General features: G+C 45.8%; 1 protein-coding gene across 1 annotated transcript in view; it reads left to right on the top strand.

Moving 5' to 3' along the window:
• The window catches only part of WWTR1 (WW domain containing transcription regulator 1), a 197,249-nt gene that overhangs the window by 155,353 nt on the left and 24,443 nt on the right, over positions 1–17,453 (top strand). Inside the window, exon 3 of the mRNA XM_038766222.1 lies at positions 4,563–4,774. Within this exon, the coding sequence (XP_038622150.1) occupies positions 4,563–4,774 (212 nt within the window). The remainder of the gene's footprint in view (positions 1–4,562; positions 4,775–17,453) is intronic.

Genomic DNA, 17,453 nt, shown 5'->3' with positions numbered 1-17,453 from the left:
CCATAAAATAGGATCGTATTTCTAATAGAAAGTCACTCTCTCTTTTGTGGGGCAAAAGGGAACTAGGTGTAGATATGGAATGACTCCAATGAGTAGGAGTCAGCAGGGAGACAGCGAGGCCTAGGGAACAGAACACAGACCTAAGCCCCAGGCAGTACAGGTTCTAGTCCTGGCTGTACCGCTTGCCTGCTGGGAGACCTTGAGTGAGTCACTTATTGTCTCTGGGCCTCAATTTCCTCATCTGTACAACGGGGATAAAATACCTCTCTCTTAGACTTTGAGTTTTGTGTGGGACATGGACTGATGGATCCGACTCGACTGTATCTATCCCAGCACTTGATATATAATAAATGATTAATAAAATAATTGCATTATTACTACAGGGACTGATTGGAATGACCTTATCAGCTAGTTTGCTTCTCCTGCCGTTCCTATCATTCGCTCAGTCAATCATTGGTTATTTATTGAGAACTTACTTTGTGCAGACTGTGACCCCCATGTGAGTGAGGGGCTGTGTCCAACCTGATTATCTTGTATCTTCCTTGGCACATATTAAGCGCTTAACAGAAAGTGGGGAGAGTGGTGATCTCTTGGATATGAAGAGGAAGGGAATTCCAGGCCCGAGCAAGGGGGACGTGAGCAAGGAGTTTGATGGCAAGATTGCTGAGATTGAGATGCGATGAATAGGTGGGTGTTAGAAAGGCTGAGTGTACTGGTTGGGCTGTAATAGGAAATCAGCTAATAAGGTAGAAGGGGGTAAGCTGATTGAATGCTTTAAAGCCTATAGTAAGGTGTTTCTGTTTAATGTGGAGGGGGATAGGCAACCACAGGAAGTTTTTGAGGGGTGGGGAGTTATGGACTGAATGGTTTTTCAAAATATAATCCAGGCAGCAGAGTGAAATATGGGCTGGTGAGAGGAGAGACAGGAAGGTGATACAGTTGTCAAGAAGGGATAATAATAATGGCATTTGTTAAGCGCTTACTATGTACAAAGCACTGTTCTAAGCACTGGGGAGGATACAAAGTGATCAGGTTGTCCCACGTGGGGCTCACAGTCTTCATCCCCATTTTACAGATAAGGTAACTGAGGCTCTGAGAAGTGAAGTGACTTGCCCAAGGTCATACAGCAGACATGTGGCGGAGCCGGGATTCAAACCCATGACCTCTGACTCCAAAGCCCAGGCTCTTTCCGCTGGGCCATTCTGCTGTGATAAGTGCCTGGACCAGCATTGTAGCAATTTGGATGGAGTGGAAAGGGCAGATTCTAGATATTTCGTAAAGGTAGAATCGACAGGCTTTCATGACAGATTGGATGTGTGGGTTAAATGAGGTAGATGAGTTGAGGATGATGCCAAGCTTGCAAATTGAGGTAGAGGATGGTAGTGTTGTTTACAGTACTAGGAAAGTCACGGGGAGGACATGGTTCCAGTCCGTGCTTTCGCTCAGAAGTAAAGAGATTGAGAGGCCTGGTGATCCTTGAATGCCTCATCCCACATTCCTGAGTCTGTCTGCACAGAGACATTTTCAACAAATTGTCAAATCCCCGTGGTCCCCAGGGTTCTCTGCCACTCCCTGTCAGAAAACCTCAGTAACAAAATGAATTTCTGTTTTGGCATGAAATTCAGGGGGTGGAGCCTAAGTTCAAATAAGTATTGAGTGTGTATATCCTTGAGCATGTGCACACACAAACACGTTTTGCCTATGCAGTTTTCCTAGAATATTGCTAACGGAATTAGAAAACGTTCACCCAACGGCATGAACTGGGTGGATTCAGGAGGCTGCAGAGTCAGAAAAAATGGCACATATCCAGAACCGTGAATAAGTACAGCATGAGTTTTCCTATAAAGCGGGGTTTTGTGAGCACGTGACCCGTACGTTGAAGCCGAATTGGACGTACCCCCAGTCATCCTTCGTCTTCAGAGGTGACACCACTGAAAGCGAAGTTTTCCTGCTTGTGTGAATTTGGTTGAAAATAAATAATAATAATTGTGGTATTTCTGAGACGCTTACTATGTGCCAGGCATCGTGCCAGCACTAAGTGCTGGGGTGGATACAAACAAATCAGATTTGACACAGTCCCTGTCCCATGTGGGGCTCACAATCTCAGACCCCATTATACAGATGAGGTGATTGAGGCCCAGAGAAATGAAGTGACTTGCCAAAGGTCACACAGTAGACATGTGGCGGAGCTGGGATTAGAGCCCACTGTTGGGTAGGGACTGTCTCTATATGTTGCCAACTTGTACCTCCCAAGCGTTTAGTACAGTGCTCTTACTAAATGCTCTTAGTAAGCACTCAATAAATACAATTGATTGATTGATTGATTGATGACCTTCTTACTATTAGGCCTGTGCTCAATCCACTGTGTCATGCTGCTTCTCTAAGAAAGCCTTATTTCCCTTCAGTTGACAGGAGGCCTTCCCAGACTGAGCCCCTTCCTTCCTCTCCCCCTCGTCCCCCTCTCCATCCCCCCCATCTTACCTCCTTCCCTTCCCCACAGCACCTGTATATATGTATATATGTTTGTACATATTTATTACTCTTTATTTATTTTACTTGTACATATCTATTCTATTTATTTTATTTTGTTAGTATGTTTGGTTTTGTTCTCTGTCTCCCCCTTTTAGACTGTGAGCCCACTGTTGGGTAGGGACTGTCTCTATATGTTGCCAACTTGTACTTCCCAAGCGCTTAGTACAGTGCTCTGCACACAGTAAGCGCTCAATAAAACGATTGATTGATTGACAGCAATCTACATGTGCACGCTCATGCCCCCGGCGCACACACACACACACTCTCTCTCTCTCTCTCTTTCTCTCTCTCTCTCTCTCTCTCTCTCTCTCTCTCTCTCTCTCTCTCTCTCTCTCGTGCGCACTCTCTTTCTCTCTCACTCTATCACAGGCACACACCTATCAGGTGAGAAATGGCTCTCCAAGGGTCCATACATAATAATAATAATGATGACATTTATTAAGCGCTTACTATGTGCAAAGCACTGTTCTAAGTGCTGGGGAGGTTATCAGGTGATCAGGTTGTCCCACAGGGGGCTCATACTCTTAATCCCCATTTTACACCTGAGGTAACTGAGGCCCAGAGAATTTAAGTGACTTTCCCAAAGTCACACAGCTGACAATTGGTGGAGTCTGGTTTTGAACCCATGACCTCTGACTCCAAAGCCTGTGCTCTTTCCACTGAGCCACGCAGCCCCACCCTAGCCCGAATATGCTGGGCCCTCCAGTGGCCCAGAGAAGCCCCAAGGTAGTTGAGATTATCTCAGGGGCTGCAAGCAGATCCCAGGGAGACCACTACAGTGGTGGAGATTAGGATTCCCACCTTGATGATTATTTAACCGTGAGCTCCTTTCATCCAGTATGGTTCAGTGGAAAAAGTCCGGTCTTGGGAATCAGAGGTCATGGGTTCTAATCCTGCTGCGCCGCTTGTCAGCTGTGTGACTTTGGGCAAGTCACTTCACTTCTCTGGGCCTCAGTTCCCTCATCTATCAAATGGGGATGAAGACTGTGAACCCCACTTGGGACAACCTGATTGCCTTGTATACCCCCCAGTGCTTAGATGAGTGCTTTGCACATAGTAAGCGCTTAACAAATACCATCATTATTGCCAAGATCCGCCCTACTTTGCCAAGATCCGCCCTTTCCTCTCCATCCATACTGCTACCCTGCTCATTCAAGCTCTCATCCTATCCCGTCTGGACTACTGCATCAGCCTTCTCTCTGATCTCCCATGCTCTTGTCTCTCCCCACTTCAGTCCATACTTCATGCTGCTGCCCGGATTGTCTTTGTCCAGAAACGCTCTGGGCATGTTACTCCCCTCCTCAAAAATCTCCAATGGCTACCAATCAATCTGCGCATCAGGCAGAAACTCCTCACCCTGGGCTTCAAGGCTGTCCATCACCTCGCCCCCTCCTACCTCACCTCCCTTCTCTCCTTCTCCAGCCCAGCCCGCACCCTCCACTCCTCCGCCGCTAACCTCCTCACCGTACCTCGTTCTCACCTGTCCCACCATCGACCCCCAGCCCACATCCTCCCCCGGGCCTGGAATGCCCTCACTCTGCCCATCTGCCAAGCTAGCTCTCTTCCTCCCTTCAAGGCCCTACTGAGAACTCACCTCCTCCAGGAGGCCTTCCCAGACTCAGCCCCTTCCTTCCTCTCCCCCTAGTCCCCATCTCCATCCCCCCATCTTACCTCCTTCCCTTCCCCACAGCACCTGTATATATGTATATATGTTTGTAAATATTTATTACTCTATTTATTTATTTACTTGTACATATCTATTCTATTTATTTTATTTTGTTAGTTTGTTTGGTTTTGTTCTCTGTCTCCCCCTTTTAGACTGTGAGCCCACTGTTGGGTAGGGACTGTCTCTATATGTTGCCAGCTTGTACTTCCCAAGTGCTTAGTACAGTGCTCTGCACACAGTAAGCACTCAATAAATATGATTGATTGATTGATTGATTGTTATCCAGAACTGGAAAAACCCACAGGACAGACTCTTCACCCTCCCTATCTTCACCCTCACCAACTGTGTTCCTTCCTTCCTTTAGTGATGAATCAGCAGCAATCGCAGCAACAGCAGATGGCTTCGGGCCCCCCCATGTCGCAGCAGCCGCACTCTAGCCCGAACCCCCAGGCCGGACTACTGAACCTTCCCAACGCTCTGACCACCCAGCAGCAGCAGCAGCAGAAGCTGAGGCTTCAGAGGATCCAGATGGAGCGGGAGAGAATCCGAATGCGCCAGGAGGAACTCATGAGACAGGTTCGGACGGCCCCCGGCCAGACTAACACATTCCCGGGCTAGTAAGGGGCTCGATGGTTGCGGGGAAGCTTGATCGGGACATGAGGAAGTGACATCTGGAGGGCCTGAAACTCTGCTGGCTAGACATTCCTGATCCTAACGGTGGTCGCTAAAAAAAATGTCAGCATGGTTTAGTGGAAAGAGCACGGGCCTCGGGGTCAGAGATCGTGGGCTCTAATCCTGGCTCTGCTGTGTGACTTTGGGCAAGTCACTTCACTTCTCTGTGCCTCACTTACCTCCTCTGTAAAATGGGGATTAAGACTGTGAGCCCCACGTGGGACAACCTGATCACCTTGTAACCTCCCCAGCGCTTAGAATAGTGCTTTGCACATAGTAAGTGCTTAATAAATGCCATCATTATTATTATTATTACCTTGTATCTACCCCAGTGCTTAGAACAGTGCTTGGCACATAGTAAGCACTTAACAAATACCTATATTATTATTATTATTATCTCATCACCCTTAGCCAATCTTTCAGTATATATACATGATTACCTTGTATCTACTCCAGTGCTTAGTACAATGCATGACACATAGTAAGGGCTTAATGAATACCATTATTATTATTATTATTATTATCTCATCATCATCATCAATCGTATTTATTGAGCACTTACTGTGTGCAGAGCACTGTACTAAGCGCTTGGGAAGTACAAGTTGGCAACATATAGAGACAGTCCCTACCCAACAGTGGGCTCATCAACCTCAGCCTATCTATCTATCTATCTATACATACATATATACACACAATGTCTGTTTCCTTGTTTTGTTTTGTTGTCTGTCTTTCCCTTCTAGACTGTGAGGCCGTTGTTGAGTAGGGATTGTCTCTATCTGTTACCTAATTGTACCTTCCAAATGCTTAGTACAGTGCTCTGCACACAGTAAGCGCTCAGTAAATACGATTGAATGAATGAACATATATGTTAAGGTATTTGTTAAGTGCTTACTATGTGCTATGAATTGTACTAAGCACTGGAGTAGATGCAAGTTAATGTGTTGGACACAGCCCCTATCCCACATGGGGCACACAGTCTTTATCCCCATTTTACAGGTGAGGAAACTGAGGCCCAGCGAAGTGAAGTCACTTGCCCAAGGTCATACAGTAGACAAGTGGTGGAGCCGAGATTAGAACCCAGGTCCTTCTGACCCTCAGATTGTAGATATGTGTGTGGGCAGGGAGACTATGGCACCTCAATTCTAATGACCAGCATCTAGAGCATGGGCAGCAGACCTATTTGTACCTAGATCTTTAGGATCCGGAAGTCTTTTTCTGGCCCCTTCTTCAGCCTAAAGAGAGGAACCCATTAGATTGTAAACTCCTTGAGGGCAGGGACGGTGTCCTTTACTTCTCTCGTATTTTGTGTGGCGCGCAGAACTAGGTGCTCAGTCAGTGCTGTTGATGACGGACCAGCAGACCTGTTTTTCTTGGGGATCCTGACTCCCAAGAGAACTGTAGGAATAGAAACCCCGATTGCCAACAACTGTTGGGGCATTGGCAACCGGCTGTGAGCTACACAAGCTGGGGGAGCGCGCCCTCGTCTATCACTGGGGCCTTTTCCTTGTCATCCCTCCCTGCCTGCTACAGGGCAAGGTGGAGGCCAGTGGTGGTTTTTTTGGGTGGAAGGATGGTTGGCATCTGGAAGGATCACAGGAGCCCTTGTGGCACTGTGGGATGGCAGCGCTGATGTACCCCACCCGAGAGACTGGGTTCCAGTGCCCCTTAACCCTGGCGTACCACTCATTCATTCACTCAATCGTACTTATTGAGCGCTTACTGTGTGCAGAGCACTGTACTAAGCGCTTGGGAAGTACAAGTTGGCAGCATATAGAGACGGTCCCTACCCAACAACGGGCTCACAGTCTAGAAGGGGGAGATAGACAACAAAACAAAACATGTGGACAGGAGTCAAATCGTCAGAACAAATAGAATTCCCTTCAGGAGGTCCTCTTGGGCAGCGAGGACCTAGTAGACTGAGAAGCAGCGTGACCTCGTAGACAGAGCCCGGACTTGGGAGTCAGAAGGTCATGGGTTCTAATCCTGGCTCTGCCACTCGTCTGCTGTGTGACCTTGAACAAGTCACTTTACTTCTCTGTGGTTCAGTTGCCTTGTCTGTAAAATGGGGATTAAGAGCGTGAGCCCCACGTGGGACAGGGACTGTGTCCAACCCACAACGATTTGCTTGTATCCACCCCAGCACTTCATACAGTCCCTGGTATATAGTAAGTTCTTAAATACAAGTGTTACTATTATTATCATTCATTCATTCATTCATTCGATTGTATTTATTGAGCACTTACTGTGTGCAGAGCAGTGTACTAAGCACTTGGGAGGTACAAGTTGGCGACATATAGAGACGGTCCCTACCCAACAGCGGGCTCGCAGTCTAGAAGGGGGAGACAGACAACAAGTCAATCAATCAATCAATCGTATTTACTGAGCGCTTACTGTGTGCAGAGCACTGTACTAAGTGCTTGGGAAGTACAAGTTGGCAACATATAGAGACGGTCCCTACCCAACAGTGGGCTCACAGTCTAGAAGGGGAAGACAGAAAACAAAACATATTAACAAAATAAAATAAATAGAATAGATATGTACAAGTAAAATAAATAAATAGAGTAATAAATACGTACAAACATATACATATATACAGGTGCTGTGGGGAAGGGAAGGAGGTAAGGCGGGGGGATGGAGAGGGGAAGGAGAGGGAGAGGAAGGGGGGGGCTCAGTCTGGGAAGGCTCAGTCCTGGAGAAGGTGAGCTCTCAGTGGGGCCATGAAGGGAGGAAGAGAGCTAGTTTGGCGGATGTGGTGAGGGAGGGCACTCCAGGACAAGGGGATGACGTGGGCCGGGGGTCGACGGCGGGACAGGTGAGAATGAGGCACGGTGAGGAGATTAGCAGCAGAGGAGCGGAGGATGCGTGCTGGGCTGGAGAAGGAGAGAAGGGTGGTGAGGTAGGAGGGGCCTAGGGGATGGACTGCCTTGAAGCTGAGAGTGAGGAGTTTCTGCCTGATGCATAGGTTGATTGGTAGCCACTGGAGATTTTTGAGGAATAAAACATGTGAACAGTTGTCAAGTCATCAGAATAAATAGAAGTAAAGCTAGATGCACATCATTAACAAAATAAAATAGAGTAGTAAATATGTACAAGTAAAATAAATAGAGTAATAAATCTGCACAAACTTATATACAGGTGCTGTGCGGAGGGGAAGGAGGTAGGGTGGGGGGATGGGGAGGGGGAGAGGAAGGAGGGGGCTCAGTCTGGGAAGGCCTCCTGGAGGAGGTGAGCTCTCAGTAGGTGAGTAGTAGGTGAATGAAAGAGGTGAGATAATGACCATATCATTGACTTTGGGCAAGTCACTTCACTTCTCTGTGCCTCAGTTCCCTCCCCCTTCTAGACTGTGAGCCCGTTGTTGGGTAGGGACCATCTCTATACATTGCCAACTCGTACTTGTAAATACGATTGATTGCTTGTACTTCCCAAGCGCTTAGTACAGTGCTCTGCACACAGTAAGCGCTCACTAAATACGATTGAATGAATGAATGGAAGATACCAGACGTAAAATTCAATTGTACTTAATTTGCAAAGGTAAACGCTTTTTATTGTCACTGGAGAATATGGCTCATCAAAGGTTTCTTGAGTCACTTTTTTTCGTGGGAAACAGCATGCCTGGTGGAAAGTGAATAGGATTGGGAGTCAGGAGACCTGCTTCTATTCCTGGGTCTTCCTGCTGTGTGACCTTGAGTGAGTCATTTCACTTCCCTGTGCCTCAGTTTCCTCACCTCTAAAACAGGCATCATCATCCCTCCTTCTTCCACTTCCAGGCTTTCTCCCTGCCACCCCTGACTGGCCCCAACTGGCTTCTGGTCCTGAGGGAATGGAGTCAGAACTCATAGGAGCTGAGGGAGTGTGAAGTTGGAGTGTGATGGAGAGTTTAGCTAGGAAGGGGCGGAGGGTAGGGGATTCTGGTCCAGCTAGTTTGACCCATGATTGCCTTCTAACGAATGGGTTCGCAGGTTAAAGCTTTCTGCTTTCTACACATGGGGAGGAAAGTTTCAGTTTATTGTTCTAAATCTTCAGACTTGATTTTCTGACTCACCCTGAGCAAGATAGATGTGTGGCTTCCGTTCCAAGGTTTAGGGAAATAAACAGTCTTTGCAAACACAAAGGGTGTGTTTCTTTCGATAGGGAGTGGGCTGCTGTTTTATCAGTTTTGTCTGATGTGTGGAATAATAATCTGCTTCCTGAAAGAACACAGATTCCCAGGATCCCTGAAGCTCTAACCCACAGAGGACACAGTGTGAACTCCATCCATATGGACAAGGGAGAAGTAAAATCAACCAGGCCCCCAAACTGTACCACAGCCTAGATCGACGAAGATTTCTTACCCATTCCTGATTTCCCACCCAAATCTTATCCATGAGACTCAGCGACAGAGAGATAGGGTTCCCTTGATTTGGGGATGGGTGCCTAAACACACAATAATGCTAATTAATGGGGTTTTTAATCAGTCAATCGGTGGTATTTATTAAACACTAAATGCAGAGCACTGTACTAAGTGCCTGGGAGAGTACGATACAACAGAATCAACAAACACTATCCCACCCATGGTATTAGTTTAGTGTTTATTCTGTGCCAGGCACTGTACTAAGCACTGCGGTAGATACAATTTAATCGGGCTGGACACAGTCCATGTCCCACATGGGGCTCACAGTCTTAATCCCTGTTTTCCAGATGAGGTAACTGAGGCACAGAGAAGTTAAGTGGATTGCCCAAGCTCACACAGCAGGCAACTGGCAGAGCTGGGATGAGAACCCAGGTCCTGTGACTTCCAGGACTATGCTCTTTCCACTAGGCCATGTTGCTTCTTGTTGTATTTAATATTGATTTACTATTTATTAAGTGCGTACTATGTGCCAAACACTGTACTAAGCTCTAGGGTAGATTGGATACATTCTGTGTCCTCCAAGGGGCTCGCAGTTCAAGGGAGAGGGAGAAAAAATATTTAATTCCCATTTTACAGATGAGGAAACTGGAGGGAGGGAGAAAAAATATTTAATTCCCATTTTACAGATGAGGAAACTGGAGGGAGGGAGAAAAAATATTTAATTCCCATTTTACAGATGAGGAAACTGGAGCGCAGAGAAATGACTTGCAAGGTCACACAGCAGACAAGCCTTGGCGTGGGATGAGAACTCAGGTCCTCTGAGTCTCAGGCCCATGCTCTTTCCACGAGGGTACACTGAGTGTGGTTATTTCTGGGGAACATTTGTTTATGCTGCATTTAGAGCTACAGTGTCATGTTCCTTCGCATCAGATAACCCTGGAAGTATGTTTCCTATTTGAAGAATGACACCATTTGGAGTAATTTTTCTGTTTGAGTGGAAAGAAATTGGGCAGTGTTGGGTGTGAATCGACACCGCCCATCTGCCTGAACTTCTAAAGCCTTTTTAGACCTGTGGCCATCCCTGAGAAGAGTGCCTCAGCAGGATGCTTCTGTTTGAAAAACTTCCACAAGAAAAGAAAAGGAGAAGCAGCGTGGCTCAGTGGAAAGAGCCCGGGCTTTGGAGTCAGAGGTCATGGGTTCGAATCCCAGCTCCACCACAAGTCTGCTATGTGACCTTGGGCAAGTCACTTAACTTCTCTGAGCCTCAGTTACCTCATCTGTAGAAATGGGGATTAAGACTGTGAGCCCCATGTGGGACAACTTTATCACATTGTATCCCCCCCAGCGCTTAGAACAGTGCTTTGCACATAGTAAGCACTTAACAAATGCCATTGTTATTATTATTATTATTATTATTATTATTATTAAAAGATTGCTTCAAATGAAGCCTTGAAGGCTGGAGAAGCAGTGTGGCCTAATGGAAAGAGCAAGGGCTTGGGAGTCAAAGGACCTGGGTTTTAATCCTGCTTCTACTACTTGCTTAATAATAATAATAATAACAGCAATAATACTTAAACATTTACTATGTGCCAGGCACTGTACTACTAATAATACTGAAGGTATTTGTTAAGCGCTTATTATGTTCCAAGCACTGTTCTAAGCGCTGGGTAGATACAGGGTTATCGGGTGTCCCACGTGGGGGCTCACAGTCTTAATTCCCATTTTACAGATGAGGTAACTGAGGCACAGAGAAGTTGAGTGACTTGCCCAAAGTCACACAGCTGAGAAGTGATGGAGCCGGGATTAGAACCCATGACCTCCGTCTCCCAAACCCTTGCTCTTTCCACTATGCCACACTGCTTCTGGGGTAGATACAAGCAAATTGGCTTGGACACAACTCCTGTTCCACATGGGGCTCACTGTCTTAATCCCCATTTTTCAGATGAGGGAACTGAGGCACAGAGAAGTGAAGTTGTCCAGGGTTTCACAGTGGAAAATTGGCAGAGCCAGGGTTAGAACCCAGGTCCTTCTGACTCTTAGGTCCGCACTGTAACCATTAGGCTACGATGCTTGACCGTGGGCAAATTGCTTTACTTCTCACATCCTCAGTTTCCTCATCTGTAAATTGGAGGTTCAGTACCTGTTCTCCTTGACAATTTAAACTGTGGGCCCCACCTGGGACAGGGACTGTATCCAACCTGATTATCTCATATCTATGCCAGTGCTTAATACAATGATTGACACATAGTAAGCACTTAACAAATGCCACGATTATTATTAAGGTTTATTTCGAATGAAATGGATTTGGGATTCTCATTTCCTGTGGAGGGGATGTTGATTCCATCTCTCAAATGATTTTTGATTTTGAACGAAAACACTCTAATTTGGATTGCCAGTCGTTTATCTAATGCCTAACGTGACATAGTTTACTTCTGCTCAACAGGGTCACACACTGAATGGAAGTATAGTAGAGTGTTTTAGCATAGCATAGTGTAGTTCAGTGCAGTATAGATTAGTATAGGCTAATTTAGAGTAGTGTGTAAAACAGTGCAATATAATGTAGTGTAATATAGAATACAGCTAGAACACTCTAGTTGAGAATAGTGCAAAGAACAATGTAGTGTAGTGTAGTATAGTATAAAATGGTACAGTATAGTTTAGACCATCCTCTTCTTGAACTTTATCAAACCTTGGATTCACTGACACTGTCAGACTGCTCTCTCTGACTGTTTTGCTGATTCCTTCTCTACCTCTCACCCTCTGACAGTGGGGGTCCCTTAACGCTCAGTTCTAGGCCCCTTTCTATTCTCCACTTACACTCACTCCCTTGGAGAACTCATTCGCTCCCATGGCTTCAACTTCCATATCTATGCAGGTGACTCCCAAATCTACATCTCCAGCCCTGACCTCTCTACTTCCCTGCTTTCTCGCATTTCTTCCTGCCTTTAGGAAATCTCTACCTAGATATCCTGCCAACACCTCAAGCTAAACATGTCCAGAACTGAACTTTTAGACTTCTTTTAGACTGTGAGCCCACTGTTGGGTAGGGACTGTCTCTATATGTTGCCAACTTGTACTTCCCAAGCACTTAGTACAGTGCTCTGCACACAGTAAGCGCTCAATAAATGCGATTGATGATGATGATGATGATGAACTCTCACCCAAATCCTGTCCTCCCCATTTTTTCCCCATCACTGTAGACAGTAGTCAAAAGAGAAAGTAATTTAGAATGGTTTCCCCAGCTGTAAAATATGGATTCACTACTTGTTCTCCCTCCTGCTTAGACTGTAAACCCCATATGGGGCTGGGGTGTGTCTAACCTGGTTATCTTGTACCTACTCTAGTGCCTTATTTTTTTAATGGCATTTGTTAAGTTCTTACTATATGCCAGACACTGAACTAAGCACTAGGGTAGATACAAGATAATCACGTTGGACACTGTCCATGTTCTGTATGGGGCTCACAGTCTTAATCACTATTTTCCAGATGAAGAAACTGAGGCACAGAGAAGTTAAATGACTTGCCCAAGGTCACACAGAATAAAAGTGGCAGGACAAAGATTAGAACCCAGGTCCTCTGACTCCCAGGTGTGTGCTCTTTCCACTAGGCCATGCTGCTTCTCAACAGGACTAGGGAATTGGTAAGCGTTTAACAAATACCACAATTATTATTATCATCATTAATAGTATATAGGTGGTAGAATAAAGTCTGTAGTATAGGATAAATACAGAACCATCTAGGATATTTTAGAAAATGTTTAAATAATGAAATAGAGTGTAGTATAAATAAGCGTTTACTAAATACCATTATTGCAACTACCATTGCATAGATAATAGTGAATGATCAATCAGTCATATTTACTGAACGCTCACTGTTTGAACTAAGCGCCTGGGAGAGCATGCTGTGACAATATAGTAGAGTTGGTAGACGCATTCCCTGCTGTGAATGAGTTTACGATCTAGAGGGGGAGACGGACATTAATATAAGTAAGTAGATCCGTACATAAGTTCTGTGGGGCTGAAGGAGTAATGAATAAAGAGAATAACAACGTTTAAACCCTGCAGGAGAAGAAATGGTATCTTTTTGCCCACCAACTGCCCAGAGTAAGATGCATTAATCAATCCTATTTATTGAGCACTTACTATGTGCAGAGCACTGTACTAAGTGCTTGGGAGAGTACAATATAACAGAGTTGGTAAAAACAAACCGTACCCTGCCCACAACAAGTTGAGTGGGAGAAATGCTCATATAAATAAATTATGGATATGTAAATAAGTGCTTTAGGGGTGAAGGGTGAATAAAGGGTGCAAAAACCAAGTGCAAGAGCAATGCAGAAGGGAGTGGGAGCAGAGGAAATGAGAAGGCCTGTTGGAGGAGATGTACCTTCAATAAGACCTTGAAGGTGGGGAGAGTGATTTTCTGTCGGATATAAAGGGGTAGGGCGTTACGGGCCTGGGGGTGGACGTGGGCTAGAGGTTGCCAGTGAGATAGATGAGATTGAGGTCAATCAATCAATCAGTGGCCTTTATTGAACACTTACTATGTGCAGAGCACTGTAGTAAATGCTTGGGAGAGTACAATACAGCAAAATTAGCTGACACATTCCCTGCCCACAATGAGCTTACAATCTAGAGAGGGAGACAGATATTAATATGAATAAATAATATATAGCATATAATTTAAAGATATGTACATAAATGCTGTGGGGTTGGGAGTGGGGCGAATATCAAATGTCCGAAGGTCACAGATCCAGGTGCATAGATGGCACAGAAAGAAGAGCGAGCCAGGGAAAAAAGGGCTTAATCGGGGAAGGCCTCTTGGAGGAGAGGTGACCTTAATAATGCTTTGAAGGTGGAGAGAGCGGTGGTCTGGCATATATGGAGGGGGAGGGAGTTCCAGGCCAAAAGGAGGACATGGGGAAGGGGTCGGCGACGAGACAGACAAGGCCGAGGTACAGTCAGAAAGCTGATGTGAGAGGAGCAGAGTGCTTAGGCTGGGCTGTGGTAGGAGATGAGTGAAGTGGGGTGAGAGGGGGGTGAGATAATTGGGTGCTTTATAGCCATTGGTAAGGAATTTCTGTTGGATGCGGAGGTGGATGGGCAGCCACTGGAGGTTTTGAAGAGTGAGGAGATGTGGACTGAACGTTTTTGCTGATAAACGATCTGTACCGCAGAGTGAAGTATGGACTGGAGTGGGGAGAGACAGGAAGCCGGCCGGTCAGTGAGGAGGCAGAAGCAGTAGTCAGGGCGGGACAGAATAATGGAGTCCCTTGTGAGGCTCACAGTCTTAATTCCCATTTTACAAATGAGGTAACTGAGTCACTGAGAAGTGAAGTCACTTGCCCAGGTCACACAGCAGGCATGTGGTGAAGCAGGGATTAGAACCCATGTCGTCCAACTCCCAGGCCTGTGCTGTTTTCACTAGGCCAGGAGTAAAACTGCTATTCTTTGCCCTCGCGGTCAACATATTCGTTTTTCTTTAGAAACTAGAGAACTTTTCAATCTAGAAAGGGGTCAGACAAGATTCTCCTTGCTACCAACAGCGCTGAACCTCGTGTGCAGTTTGTGTTTTATCAGTCAAACAACAGTATTTATTGACCACTTACTGTGTGCAGAGCACTGTACGAAGCAGTTGGAAAGGTACAATACAATACAGTTGGTAGCTGTGATCCCTGCCCACAGGGGGTTACAGCCTACATACACAAGGAGACAGATGTTAAAATAGATTAGGGATAGTGGAATTAATAGGATATAAGAATATTCACAGAAGTGCTGTGGGGCTGGGGTGACTATCAAAAATGCTTGAGGTACACACCCAATTTCATAATCGACACAAAAGGGACGGAGGAGAGGAGAAATGAAGACCTAAGTCAATCAATCAATCATTCGTATTTATTGAGCGCTTACTGTGTGCAGAGCACTGTACTAAGCTCTTGGGAAGTACAAGCTGGCAACATATAAAGATGGTCCCTACCCAACAGTGGGCTCACAGTCTAGAAGTCAGGAAAGGCCTTTTAGAGGAGATGTCCTTTTAAGAAGGTTTTGAAGGTTGGGAGGGAGTTCCAGGGCCAAGGAAGAACGTGAACAAGGGATCAGTGAATGTCTAGATGAGATCAAGGTATAGAGAGTAAGTTGGTTTTAGAGGAGCAGAGTGCACAGGTATGCAGGATGGGTTATAGTAAAACATTACCAAGGTTAGGTAGGAGGGGGAGAGCTGATTAAGTGCTATAAAGCCAATGATAAAGAGTTTCTGTTGGATGTGGAGGTGGATCAGCAATGACTGGAGGCTCTTTAGGAATGGGGAAACGTGAACTGAGTGTTTTTGTAGAAAAATGATCTGGGCAGCAAAGTGGAGTATGGACTGGACTAGAGAGAGACAGGAGGCAGGAAGGTCAGCAAGGAAGCCGATAGATTAATCAAGGCAGGATGGGATAAGTGCTTGGATTTACATGGTAGCAATTTGGATGGAGAGGAAAGGGAGGATTTGAGCGATGTTGTGAAGGTTGAACAACCTGGATTTAGTGATAGATTGAATGTGTGGGTTGAATGAGAGAAAGGAGTTAAGGGTAATGCCAAAGTTATGGGATTGTGAGACAAGAAGGCTGGTGGTTGGGAAAGTCATGGGGAGGACAGGGTTTGGGTGGGAAGATAAGGAATTCTACTCCATCCGAATCCTCCTCAATCTTTCCACTGCCTTTAACACTGAGGAGCATCCCCTTCTCTCGGAAACAACATCTACACTTGGTTACACTGACACTGTCCTTTTCTGGTTCTCTTATCCCTCTGACATCTCTTTCTCCATCCCTTTCATCATCATCAATCATATTTATTGAGTGCTTACTGTGTGCAGAGCACTGTACTAAGCGCTTGGGAAGTACAAATTGGCAACATATAGAGACAGTCCCTACCCAACAGTGGGCTCACAGTCTAAAAGACTCCTCCTCTGCCTCCCAAGCTCCTCCTCTGCCTCCCATCCTCTAACTGTGGAGGAGCCTCAAGATTCAGTTCAGGGTCCCTTCAGTAGCTCCGCCCACACCTTGGAGAGGTCATTTGCTCCATGGCTTCAACTACCATCTCTGTGCAGATGATTCCCAAATCTCCATCTCTGACCTCTCTCCTGTGCCATCTTGCATCTCCTCCTGCCTTCAAGACATCTCTGTTATATTGTGTCATACTCCCCCAAGTACTTAGTACAGTGTCCTGCACACATTAAGTGCTGAATAAGTATGATTGATTGAAAGGGGTGGGAAAGGGTGGATCAACATACCTGGCAAAAGTTTGAGAAGCACTTTGACCTAGTGGATAAAGCATGGACCTGGGAACTAGAGGACCTGGGTTCTAATCCCAGCTCTGCCACTTGTCTGGTGTGTGACCTTGGGCAAGTCATTTAATTTCTCTGTGCCTCAAGTTCCTCAACTGCAAAATGGGAACTCAATACCTGTTCTCCCTCCTGCTTAGACTGTGAGCCCCACATGGGACAGGGTCTGTGTCTGTCTGACCTGATTAACTTGTATCTACCTTCTAGATACAGTCTGGTCCTCTATACTGTAAGTTCGTTATGGACAAGGAGTGATTCTGCTGGTTTTGTTATATTGCACTCGGGAAGCAGCATGATCTAGTGGATAGAACACAGGCCTGGGAATCAGAACGATCTGAGTTCTAATTCTGCTCTGCCACTTGTCTGTGGCGTGACCTTGGGCAAGTCACCTAATTTCTCTGTGTCTCAGTTACCTCATTTGTAAGATGGGGATCAAAACTGTGAACCCCATGTGGGACAGGGACTGTGTCCAACCTGATTAGCTTATATCTACCCAGCATTTAGAACAGTACTTGACATATAATAAGTGCTTAAAAAAATCGTTATTATTATTGTTATTACCCTCTCAAGTACTCAGTACAGTCCTCCACACATAGTAAATGCTCAGTAAAATGAATTGTTTGATCTATCTACCCCAGCGCTATAAAATAGTGCTTGACACATAGTAAGCACCTAACAAATACTGTTAAAAAAAAAGAGAGAACCACCAAGTAAACTTACTTCTTCGCTGCCAGGCATCCGGGAAGCGACAAAAAGAATTTGGGGACAAGGGAGGGGGGCATAGGAGGGTCTTGTGTGACTCCTTTCAGGGGGATTGCAGCCCCGGCTGGCCTGCTGACGTGACAGCATGTTTAAAGCCATTCTTTCCTCTGTTGCTACTCTTCTGGAAGAACTACCCCAGTTGGGGGTGAGGACAAACTTGAGAGAGCTTTCTAA

This window comes from Tachyglossus aculeatus, chromosome 1, assembly GCF_015852505.1.
Source record: "Tachyglossus aculeatus isolate mTacAcu1 chromosome 1, mTacAcu1.pri, whole genome shotgun sequence".
Lineage (NCBI taxonomy): Eukaryota > Metazoa > Chordata > Mammalia > Monotremata > Tachyglossidae > Tachyglossus > Tachyglossus aculeatus.
This window is presented reverse-complemented; position numbering and strand designations above follow the sequence as displayed.